At 37.4% G+C, this 11,899-nt stretch overlaps 1 protein-coding gene across 1 annotated transcript; it reads right to left on the bottom strand.

Annotated features, from left to right (window-relative positions):
* Positions 1-10,534: 10,534 nt before the first annotated feature.
* LOC102400388 (olfactory receptor 4C46-like) lies at positions 10,535-11,473 on the bottom strand. The gene has a single exon (XM_006068408.3). It carries the CDS (start codon positions 11,471-11,473, stop codon positions 10,535-10,537), a length of 939 nt encoding a protein of 312 aa, XP_006068470.3.
* Between the last annotated feature and the right edge of the window lie 426 nt (positions 11,474-11,899).

Below are 11,899 nucleotides of genomic sequence, written 5' to 3'. Positions count from 1 at the left end.
AGCTTAAGATTCTCTTTTATAGTTTTACAAAAGCATTAGGTCAGAGGTTTGACATTTTCAGTTCCCCTGACCCAAATTTGTTGTCTCCATAAATCATTGTTGCCCCTCAAAAGGAGTTCCTGCCTCAGCGATTCTTTTTTCTACTTTTTCTCATGTGTCCTTGTGAATACACTGTAACTCATGTTAATGTCTGGGCTACATACCACATTCCTCCGTTTATTTTTTTCTTTCTAAATCCTGTTTGCCCCTAGTATCCTGAGCTCACTTTCTCTACAAAGCCTTCTAACCACTAATATCTCCAAAATTCCTAATCTCTATAAGCTATAGTAAAATATGCTAACATTACAACATTCCTTAAATCTTTAGCTTCTAACTATTTTAATTATTCCTAAGCCCTAAACTCAGTAAACTCCTTTGCCATAAACATTTCCCTCACAAATAGGTTTCAGATAACAATCCCTCCCATGGCCTCAAGCTGCAGTCTACATGTTCATCCTGGAACACTTTTTTGTAAAGGTCCTTGAATGAATGTCAGTGACTAACTTAATGAATTATTCTCTGAGCACAGCTGCAGAAGGCTTTGTGCTTTCTCATACTCCTCTCAAGAACAATAAGCACCTTAATTCTTTTCAGTCAACTCAGCCGAGGAGAGGAAAAAACAAGTCAGAATCACAAGGCATACTCCTTCATCCCAGGTCCATGCCTGCGGGACAAGGAGAGGGAGTTGGGGCCGTGCCTCCATTTTGTCAGTAATACCTAATGAGGCTCCTGACAGAAGTCATGGGACCAGATGCCATGATCTTAGTTTTCTGAATGTTGAGCTTTAAGCCAACTTTTTCACCCTCCTCTTTGACTTTCAACATGAGGCTTTTTAGTTCCTCTTCACTTTCTGCCATAAGGGTGGTGTCATCTGCATATCTGAGGTTATTGATATTTCTCCCAGCAATCTTGATTCCAGTTGTGCTTCTTCCAGTCCAGCATTTCTCATGATGTACTCTGCATAGAAGTTAAATAAGCAGGGTGACAATATACAGCCTTGACGTACTCCTTTTCCTATTTGGAAACAGTCTGTTGTTCCATGTCCAGGTCTAACTGTTGCTTCCTGACCTGCATACAGATTTCTCAAGAGGAAGGTCAGGTGGTCTGGTATTCCCATCTCTTTCAGAATTTTCCACAGTTTATTGTGATCCACATAGTCAAAGGCTTTGGCATAGTCAATAAAACAGAAATAGATGTTTTTCATGAACTCTCTTGCTTTTTCCATGATCCAGTGAATGTTGGCAATTTGATCTCTTGTTCCTCCGCCTTTTCTAAAACCAGCTTGAACATCTTTACAATTTTAATATTTTTCAATTTTAATGTGGTTTCTTTTAGGATTTTAAGTCTTCATTGGATTAATCACAATATTGCTTCTGGTTTTTTTGTTTTGTTTTGTTTTTCCCAGCTGCAATGCTTGTGTAATATTAGCTCCTGACCAGGAATCAAACCCACACCCACATTGGAAAGCACAATCTTAACCACTGGACCACCAGGAAAGTCTCCAGATGTTGACAATCTTAAATTCAGCTTGTATTTTTTTTTTATTTTATTCTTCAAATTATACTATATTGTTCAAAGTTAAATTTAAACTCAGGGATTCACTGTGTCTAAAATGAAGGAAAAATTTCAAAAATGAACATATACCATATTCAGAACTTTTAAAAAATATTTCAGGTTTATGGTGAAGTACTAGGAATTTATAAAGTAAACCCAGAAAGCTACAAGTAATACCTGTAACTTTTCAGTTGAATTCTTGTAATGTATATTTTTAATGGCCTATACTGTCACCTCAAGTAAGGGAAGATAAAAATAAAGAGAGCTTTTTTGCATATCTAGCTGTATGCTAATCACTGAACAGTTTGTCTTATGTGCCTTTATAGTCTCCAAACAAGCAGGCAGTAACAGATTATATATGCCCAAGTGGTAAAGTATATTTACAACTCACATGCCAGACAAAAGCATAATTTTAAGTATAAATAAATTTCATTTATTAATCTTAGAAAAAATAATTAATGGGCAAAAGAATCCACTTTAACAAAAACTCTTCTTGCTATACAACTAAACATAGGTAAAGATGCTTAATTTCATTCACAGTTAAATACATTCAAATTAAATATCAAATTAGGTAACATTTTAACCCATTTTTTAATAAAGCAATCTTTGTGATGCAGTCTGTTGATATATAGCACTGACAAGTTGTGGGTTGTAGTCAATCTACACATCTTTGGTAGGAGGCTAACTATGCTCAGTCTCTTAAGGGATGATTTTCAGCATCTATAATATTACAACTGCACTCAGCATATGGGTCTAGTAGTTCCATTGCCTGCAGATACTTTTACTCACAGAGTCAAAGGCCATCATTGCAACCTTTTCTCTGAGAGCAAAAGATGAGACTGGTTTTAAAATCTATGTGAAGGGAACTGAATAAATAAGAGGTGGCAGTTTTATTTATACCAGTTGTTAAGCCATTATTGAAAACATAATAGGGATTTCCCTGGTGGTCCAGTGGTTAAGACTTTGACTTCTAATGTGAGGAGTGGGGATTTTATCCCTGGTCAGGTAGCTAAGAACCTATGTGCCTCGTGACCAAAACACCAAGACATAAAAAAAAAAAAAAAAAAAAAAAAAAGAAGAAATATTGTAACAAAGTAAATAAGCATTTAAAAAGTGGTCAGCATCAAAAAAAAATCTTAAAAAAAAAAAAGCAAATACATGTGCAATGGTCTGTAAAGTAGATTTTAAAGTAAACAAAATAGGAGGACAGCATTGTATGTTAGGAAGTTAAGTGTTAAGTAAGGATAGGAATTTTTGTTCATAAACTACTGAATTTGAGTGCCTAAAAAAGAGTAGTGTCTTAACCAGCATCTGTTGAGTGAATGGAAGCCTTAAGAAAATAACCTATACATAGTCTAGTAGTGTTTCACACTATACTATATTCAGATGCTATTGAGGTTTTTAAGATCTTACCAGGTTTGTAGGAATTCATGCAGAAGTTAGGATGTTCACTTGCTCTTTTTTCATCCCAAGGCAATTTGGATACCCTTGACTCAAAAGAAAAATCATTTTAAATGATCTTAAAAACCTTTTCATCAGGAACAGGAACTCCTTGATCTCACAAGGAGACTTAGGTCCTCACCAGCATGCCAAAAGACAGACTAAGTGGATTCCAGATTCACCCACACTTTCTGAAAGCCACCCTCACACAAGACTTTGACCAGGGAAGTACTTTTCTTTTGCCTCCCTGCAGGAGTACATAAACATGAATGATGCAAAATATAGAATTCTGCAGAAGGTGATTCCCTAAAATGTCCCTTCCCTTCCAATTAAGAGAAATGAACCACATGTGATAAACAACTTAATTTTCAATTTTTCTTATTACTTATGGAAAAAAATGTGGCTTATACTTTCAATTAAAGATGTTTACATGGGCCCTAAATGACATATTTGGACTAGAATAAAAACAAAGATGGTCTTCCAAAACACACGTCTTGTTTACTGATATCGTTCTTCAATTAATGAATCAGGACTTCTGAAAACAAACTGACAGATTCTAGGTCTGCAGTAAGGAATGTAAACATGAACCAGAGCACCTTGCAGCAACAGAAAGTAAGGAAATGCTAAAACACACATATATGCACAGTGATGAGAATAAGCCAAAGGAACACAGAAGTCAAAGAAAAGATGCCCCCCAGTGCCCAAACTGGAAAAACAGTTCAGCAACAAAGCAAATAACAGACAATTGAAATGTAATCCAAAGTATAAAATAAATACCCATGAGTTATAATGATATAAATAACTGGACCAATTACTAGATAGAGGAGAATACACAAAATTCCAAATAATTTATGCAGATACTTTGTCCTCAGTTGCTCCAATTTTTCAGTGTCAGCTGAGCACACATTTAAGTTACTTCACTCTGAAGACAACACTATGGAATTAGGGAAAGGAGTAAATTTATAATGAATAAATATGACAAATACTACCTGAGTCAGATGATCAAATTTAACATCAACAGTGGTAAGTCACATTGAGAGTATGTACCTAGTGATATGATATGATGAAAGTGGAACTTTATGTCTCTGGTCTTTCTCCCAATAACCATAACTCTGCTCTAATGGCAAATTAAATATCAGAAAACCCCAATGCAAAATTTTATACAAAATATCTGCCTAGCCCTTAAAACTATCAAGGACAAGACAAGCCAGATAAACTTTCATTGTTTGGAGGAGCTGGAGAAAACTTAACAATTGAATGTAAGATGGTTTCCTGAATCAGATACTGGAGGAGAAATACAGCATCAATAAAAACTAATAAATCTAATTAATTTACAGATTTTAATTAAAATAATGTAATATCAATGGTTAGCTAGTGGTGACGAATGCACCATACTAATGAAAGGTTGTTACTAAACGAAAAGACGCCAGAATTCTTGGCCTCTGGAGGAGAAGAATTCAATCTGGGGCCAGAGACGAGGCTTGATTGCACAGAGCTTTTGTGTAATAAAGTTTTATTAAAGTATAAAGTAGTTAGAGAAAGCTTCTGACGTAGGCATCAGAAGGGGGCAAAAAGAGTACACCCCTGCTAGTCTTCAGCTGGAAGTTATGTAGTCACTCAGATCCGACTCTTTGTGACCCCATGAATCGCAGCACTCAAGGCCTCCCTGTCCATCACCAACTCCCGGAATTCACTGAGACTCACGTCCATCGAGTCAGCGATGCCATCCAGCTATCTCATCCAGTGTCGTCCCCTTGTCCTCCTGCCCCCAGTCCCTCCCAGCATCAGAGTCTTTTCCGATGAGTCAACTCTTCACATGAGGTGGCCAAAGTACTGGAGTTTCAGCTTTAGCATCATTCCTTCCAAAGAAATCCCAGGGCTGATCTCCTTCAGAATGGACTGGTTGGATCTCCTTGCAGTCCAAGGGACTCTCAAGAGTCTTCTCCAACACCACACTGCAAAAGCATCAATTCTTCGGCGCTCAGCCTTCTTCACAGTCCAACTCTCACATCCATACATGACCACTGGAAAAACCATACCTTTGACTAGACGAACCTTTGTTGGCAAAGTAATGTCTCTGCTTTTGAATATGTTATCTAGGTTGGTCATAACTTTTCTTCCAAGGAGTAAGTGTCTTTTAATTTCATGGCTGCAATCACCATCTGCAGTGATTTTGGAGCCCAAAAAAATAAAGTCTGACACTGTTTCCACTGTTTCCCCATCTATTTCCCATGAAGTGTTGGGACCAGATGCCATGATCTTCGTTTTCTGAATGTTGAGCTTTAAGCCAACTTTTTCACTCTCCACTTTCACTTTCATCAAGAGGCTTTTGAGTTCCTTTTCACTTTCTGCATAAGGGTGGTGTCATCTGCATATCTGAGGTTATTGATATTTCTCCCGGCAATCTTGATTCCAGCTTGTGTTTCTTCCAGTCCAGCATTTCTCATGATGTGCTCTGCATAGAAGTTAAATAAACAGGGTGACAATATACAGCCTTGACGAACTCCTTTTCCTATTTGGAACCAGTCTGTTGTTCCATGTCCAGTTCTAACTGTTGCTTCCTGACCTGCATACAAATTTCTCAAGAGGCAGATCAGGTGGTCTGGTATTCCCATCTCTTTCAGAATTTTCCACAGTTTATTGTGATCCACACAGTCAAAGGCTTTGGCATAGTCAAGAAAGCAGAAATAGATGCTTTTCTGGAACTCTCTTGCTTTTTCCATGATCCAGGGGATGTTGGCAATTTGATCTCTGGTTCCTCTGCCTTTTCTAAACCAGCTTGAACATCAGGAAGTTCACGGTTCACATATTGCTGAAGCCTGGCTTGGAGAATTTTGAGCATCACTTTACTAACGTGTGAGATGAGTGCAATTGTTCAGTAGTTTGAGCATTCTTTGGCATTGCCTTTCTTTGGGATTGGAATGAAAACTGACCTTTTCCAGTCCTGTGGCCACTGATGAGTTTTCCAAATTTGCTGGCATATTGAATGCAGCACATTCACAGCATCATCTTTCAGGATTTGAAATAGCTCAACTGGAATTCCATCACCTCCACTAACTTTGTTGGTAGTGATGTTTTCTAAGGCCCACTTGAAGTCACTAGCAGTCTGTTAATGAAAGAAAAGAATGTCTTAAAACTCAGAATGGCACCAGGCCCCTCATCCATAAAATGCATTTTGGGATAATCTTGGCACCAGATGATTCATCCCGGGCCATAAAATGATTGATTTGAATTTTGTAGAAGGGCAGATTACCATACAAATTATTTTGTTTACATAGATTAGGGGAATAATATCTGAGTATAACATACTGGTTTGTCAAGCAGGTTCTGAGCCATTAGGTGGAACCGACTTGAAGACAGAGGTCTGGGGTAAATGCATAGTCCATTAACATAGCTTAAGAGAAACATTTCCATAAGAAAAATGCATTGGTTAACTCAAGGTTTGAGAATAGTTAACTTCAGGTGAAACCAGGTGTCATTATGGCAACACAGTATTTTAAGAGAAACCTCCTTTTAAATTTGTATAGAGAAGGAAAAAAAATATTGCTAGTTTGTTTCCTCCTGCCACTTAAGAGAGATAAAAATGTCTGACACTTGCAGCCTATTTCCTCCATTTGGAGACCCCTGGCCTTCCTGTCTGTTACCCTCTCACTAACATGAGATGAATACAGGTGAAACTGAATATAGGATACATGAAAACTGTGTTATTTTTTTTAACAACCTGCTATAAATATAAACCATTTATAAAATACAAAGTTTATGAAAATTGAATGGCATATTTTAACTCATCTTCAAATTTTCTGTTGTAGCATGTGTCAGAGACCCATTATTGTTAAGTGTTGAATTATATTGTTTTAACTGTATACCGCATTTTGTTTATCTGTTCATGTGTTGATGGGTAACTTAGGTTCCTTAACCATTTTGGCTGCTCTGAGTAGTGCAACTACCCTACAAATATCTGAATTCCTGATTTCAATTCTTTTGGGAATATGCCCAGAACTGGAAAAGCTGGATCATTGGGTAATATTATTTTTCACTTATTCAGAAACGTAATACTGTCTTTCACAATGGCTGCAGTTTCCTCAACCAATACAGGGCTAATCCTTCAGATAGCGGATGAGAGGTCATGTCCTCTGGATGTGGGGAGACCTCTTCTATTGGAAAAGACTTGGTTTTCTTTTGTTTTTTCTTCCTGGGTTACTCAAACCTCCAGTGATCTATGATAGGATCTGGATTTCATCATGACTCTTCTTTCTCAAATCTTCATTTTATATATGAAATTATTTTGCCTATAAATCCGGAATATTTCTCGAACCCTTCTCTATTTCTTCATTTTACTTTGGTCTTCTTAGGTGCAAATGCAGAGAGGGAAATTTATAAAAGCAATTTCTAAGGAGAAATGTTGAGGGAAGCTGTAGTACAGGGGAAAAGAATAGAGTCTCAATTAGTGTCTGGATTTATCCAGGAGGCCTGAGAGTTCTGCAGTATTTATTGTACTATGATACTCGTTCCACCTTAATGCAAGAGGACCAGTCTTTCACCCCCAATCCAGTCATTTATTGGCCGGTGGTGGACCCTGGGATGGTGAGAATAATCCCCAGTGAAGCAGTTCCAATTTTCTCTGGTGCAAATATACATAAACAATGGGGTTGTGAGTTCTTAGCTGCTCAGTCATACAACAGCTATTCCTGGGTACCCTGGCCCAGTGAAAGAGATATGACCAGGTGCAATATGTCCTCCACATTCTGTGTCATCACTGGTACCACTGCAGTTCAACCCTCTATCATTTCATACCTAAATAATTAAAGTTACCTTCTAACTGCTCTTCTGATGCCTGTCTTGCTCCCTTCAATTTATTTTCTGTACTGTATCTGGAGTCATCACCTAAATCTCAACTCTAACTGCATCATTAGCTAGCTTAAAAGACCATCCAGTCTTTTCCATATAATACATAGCATCAAGCCTTGACACAATTATGAGACCCTTCTTTAACTTCCCTATTTCTATCTCTTGCTATTTTCCCTTTATAAGCTAAATGCCCAGCGTGTTTCCTGGCATATAGTGGGAATGCAATAAACAATTTTAAATGAATAGTTGATTTCACAACCACAACTCTATCAAAATTGTTAGGATTTCTGCATTCTTATATTCACCTTCTAGCCTTTGTTATATATTCCTTCTCCAAGAACACTCTTACTTCAATTGGTGCCTATTTATTCTGGTAACATTTTCTCATGCTTTTAGTTTCAGTTTGGAGATTTTTTTCACTCTGTAAACTTTCTGATTCCAAAGTCTTTGTTGTATATCCATCAAGCATGCCCTTATAGCATCCTGTGCTTCCATTGTCTTATTTTTTGTAAAACTGCATTGTAATCACCTGTACTTTTGGGGGTCTCTCAGTGGTCCTAAGGAGAAGGCAATGGCAACCCACTCCAGTACTCTTGCCTGGCAAATCCCATGGACAGAGGAGCCTGGTAGGCTGCAGTTCATGAGGTCACTAAGAGTCGGACACAACTGAGCGACTTCACTTTCACCTTTCACTTTCATGCATTGGAGAAGGAACTGGCAACCCACTCCAGTATTCTTGCCTGGAGAATCCCAGGGAAGGGGGGGCCTGGTGGACTGCCATCTATGGGGTCGCACAGAGTCGGACACGACTGAAGTGACTTAGCAGTAGCAGCAGCAGCAGCCCTAAACTTTGTGAAGGCATCTCTTGAATTTCTCTCTGTCACTGCTGCTGCTACTGCTAAGTCGCTTCAGTCATGTCCGACCCTGTGTGACCCCATAAATGGCAGCCCACCAGGGTCCCCCATCCCTGGGATTCTCCAGGCAAGAATCCTGGAGTGGGTTGCCATTTCCTTCTCCAATGCATGACAGTGAAAAGTGAAAGTGAAGTCATTCACTTGTGTCCAACTCTTCGTAACCTCACTCTTAGTAACCCGACTCTTTGTAAGCCCTAGTTGGGCTGTAGCCAACCAGGCTCCTCCATCCATGGGATTTTCCAGGCAAGAGTACTGAAGTGGGGTGCCAGTTCCTCCTCCACTTTATCACTGAAACCCAAGCAAATATTAATGTGCTTTATTCATTCCTTGGACCCCAAACTATTTTTTGTTTAATGAATGAAGAATGAAAGTGATAAATGGAATATATTTATACTGAAATTACTTTATATAAAACTGAAGCTACTTATTAAAAAAAAAAAAAAAAACTTTTCATAATATAGTGTTACCCAAAAGCAAACTGATTAACAAATAACAGAAAAAGCCCACAGTAACTCTATAACGAAATCTTGGTAATAGCACAAAGAATAAAAGGTAAATAATTTGCTCATTTGATTATAGAAACAGCTTTAGTTTCTTTCTTTTTCATAGTTTAAGTGGGAATAAATAAAAATAGTGGTTTCCAAGAAGATAAAACTAGAATTCATCCCAGACTCTGAAACACATAAAAGTAGAAAAAGTTTCCTAATATCTATCACTACCTTATTTACCTTCATTTTATTAATGTTATTCATCTTTGTTTACATTTATATTATTTATTCAGCATTTATTATGAACCAGACATTGGGCTAATTGTAAAAAAATGTTAGCAAGTAGGCAAATACTTTATGCAGTATGACTATTTATATACTTAATACATTGAAATTCCCATCTGACATTAAACATTATTTTATTTACATCATCCCTCCTTCTGATTCCTTATCAGGATAAGATAGCTACATGAGTGATTCAAAGTGATTCTGAATGCAATAGGAAATTTTGAAATACAGTATATCATTTATTACTTATATATTAAATGGTCCATTGCTTTTATATTCCTAGAATAGTTAAACACCACAATAACACACTACTTGCCATAAAACCATCAACTATGACACATAAAAAAGTGGTCCGTATTATTAATTAAAATCATTAGCATTTATTCATATATAATGACAACTAAATATATATATACATTATGATAGTGTATATACTAATGTATGATACATATCTATATAAATATATATTTCAGCAGAACTGTTTCTATACATGCTAACAAATGTAACTATGTTGTTGCTTGTTGATTATTATGGCCTGGTAGTACATCACAACATTTAAGAACATGGTCTGACAGTACAGGTAGGTTCTGGTTACTGGTTCCTCAGTATTTTTGCTTTGAAACATATTCCTTGCTGTTTGTTTGTTCACTTGTAATATGGCGATAATAGCTATGTCTACACTTTCGATTGTAATTGAGATTATTAATAAATATTAGCATATTTTGTCACTTTTGTTTTATTAGAAAAATAGTTTTGAATCCATAAACAGTAATGAAGATAGATATATAGGTAAAAATTTGGTAGTTTTCCAAATTTGCAAAAGCCTGTTTTTTTGTCCCATTTCTACACCCATTTATTCTGCCCTCTTTGTAGAATTTATGATTTATACTAGTTTCTTTCTTTGGTCAAAAATATCCTTTTGAACTTTCCCTCTCTTCAATTAACTTTGGTGTCCAGGCACATTTATATTACATCTGTAATAGCTTTCTGACTAAAAAATTTCCAAATGGCATTTTTCATCTGGTCATTTCTCAAGGTATAGATTAAGGGATTTAACATGGGCGTTATCATAGTGTAAAATACAGCCACTGCTTTATCAAGAGGTAAAGTAGCTGTGGGTCTCAGGTACACAAATATGCAGGGCACGAAGAAGAAGACAACTGCTGTGATGTGGGAGATGCAGGTGGAGAGGGCTTTTTGCCTCGCCTCCAAGCTGTAGGTCCTTAGGGAGTGCAGAATGACCACATAAGAGCCCATCAAGAGAAGGAAGTTTAACAGACAGATGAACCCACTGTTGGCAGCAACAAAGAGTCCTAGAATGTGGGTATCAGTGCAGGCAAGATCGAGCAAAGGGTTCAGATCACACATAAAGTGGTCTATGACATTAGGGCCACAGAAGGGTAACCTGAAGATGAAGAGGATCTGAATGATTCCATGAAGAAAGCCTCCCACCCATGCCACTCCCACTAGCAGTCCACACAGCCGCCGATTCATGATGGTCGTATAGTGCAAGGGCTTGCAGATGGCCACATAGCGGTCATAGGCCATCACAGTGAGCAGGATGACATCAGCACCTCCAAAGAAATGTTCCCCAAATATTTGAGTCATGCATCCATTGAAAGGGCTGATTTTCTTCTCATAGAGTGAATCTATGATGAGTTTAGGGGTATTGACACAGGAATAGCAGGCATCAATATAAGTGAGATGAGCCAGGAAGAAGTACATGGGGGACCCCAATAATGAGCTGGTGGTGATGGTGACCAAGGTGAGCACATTACCTACCATAGAGACAATGTAGACAATGAGAAACAAAGCAAATATGATTTTCTGCACCTTCAGATTCTGTGTGAGTCCCAGTAGAATAAACTCTGTCACATTATTCCTTTTCTCCATGTATCTCATATTATGGTTAATTACATTACATGAAAAAATGTCACTTTTTCATAATGTAACCTTGAATCATTGTCTCCGGTAATAAATACCTAAGTTCTATTGAGTTCTGTATCCTTGTGAGTTTATTTGAGACTAAAAAAAAAAAAAAAAAGCTTCTGATATCTTGAAAAATTACTCAAATTCTTTCCTGGCAGAAGATAATGCTTAGAATCATGAGGAATTTAGTGAACACAGAGGCAAGAGGGTATCTCTGTACACTGAATCATGTGAGATGACTTAGGGCCTTAGTAGAAGCAGTAGGTCTCATGTGTAGTGGCAACTAAGCCTGAAAAAAGAAATAGAAAATGGATGCAAAGACTATAAATTCAAAGTTAAAGAGTTTTCCTTTTAATCTTAGAAAATGAGAAACCAGGGAAAGTAATTGGAATACTAGTG

The sequence above is a fragment of the Bubalus bubalis genome, chromosome 16 (genome assembly GCF_019923935.1).
Source record: "Bubalus bubalis isolate 160015118507 breed Murrah chromosome 16, NDDB_SH_1, whole genome shotgun sequence".
Taxonomy (NCBI): Eukaryota; Metazoa; Chordata; class Mammalia; order Artiodactyla; family Bovidae; genus Bubalus; species Bubalus bubalis.
This window is presented reverse-complemented; position numbering and strand designations above follow the sequence as displayed.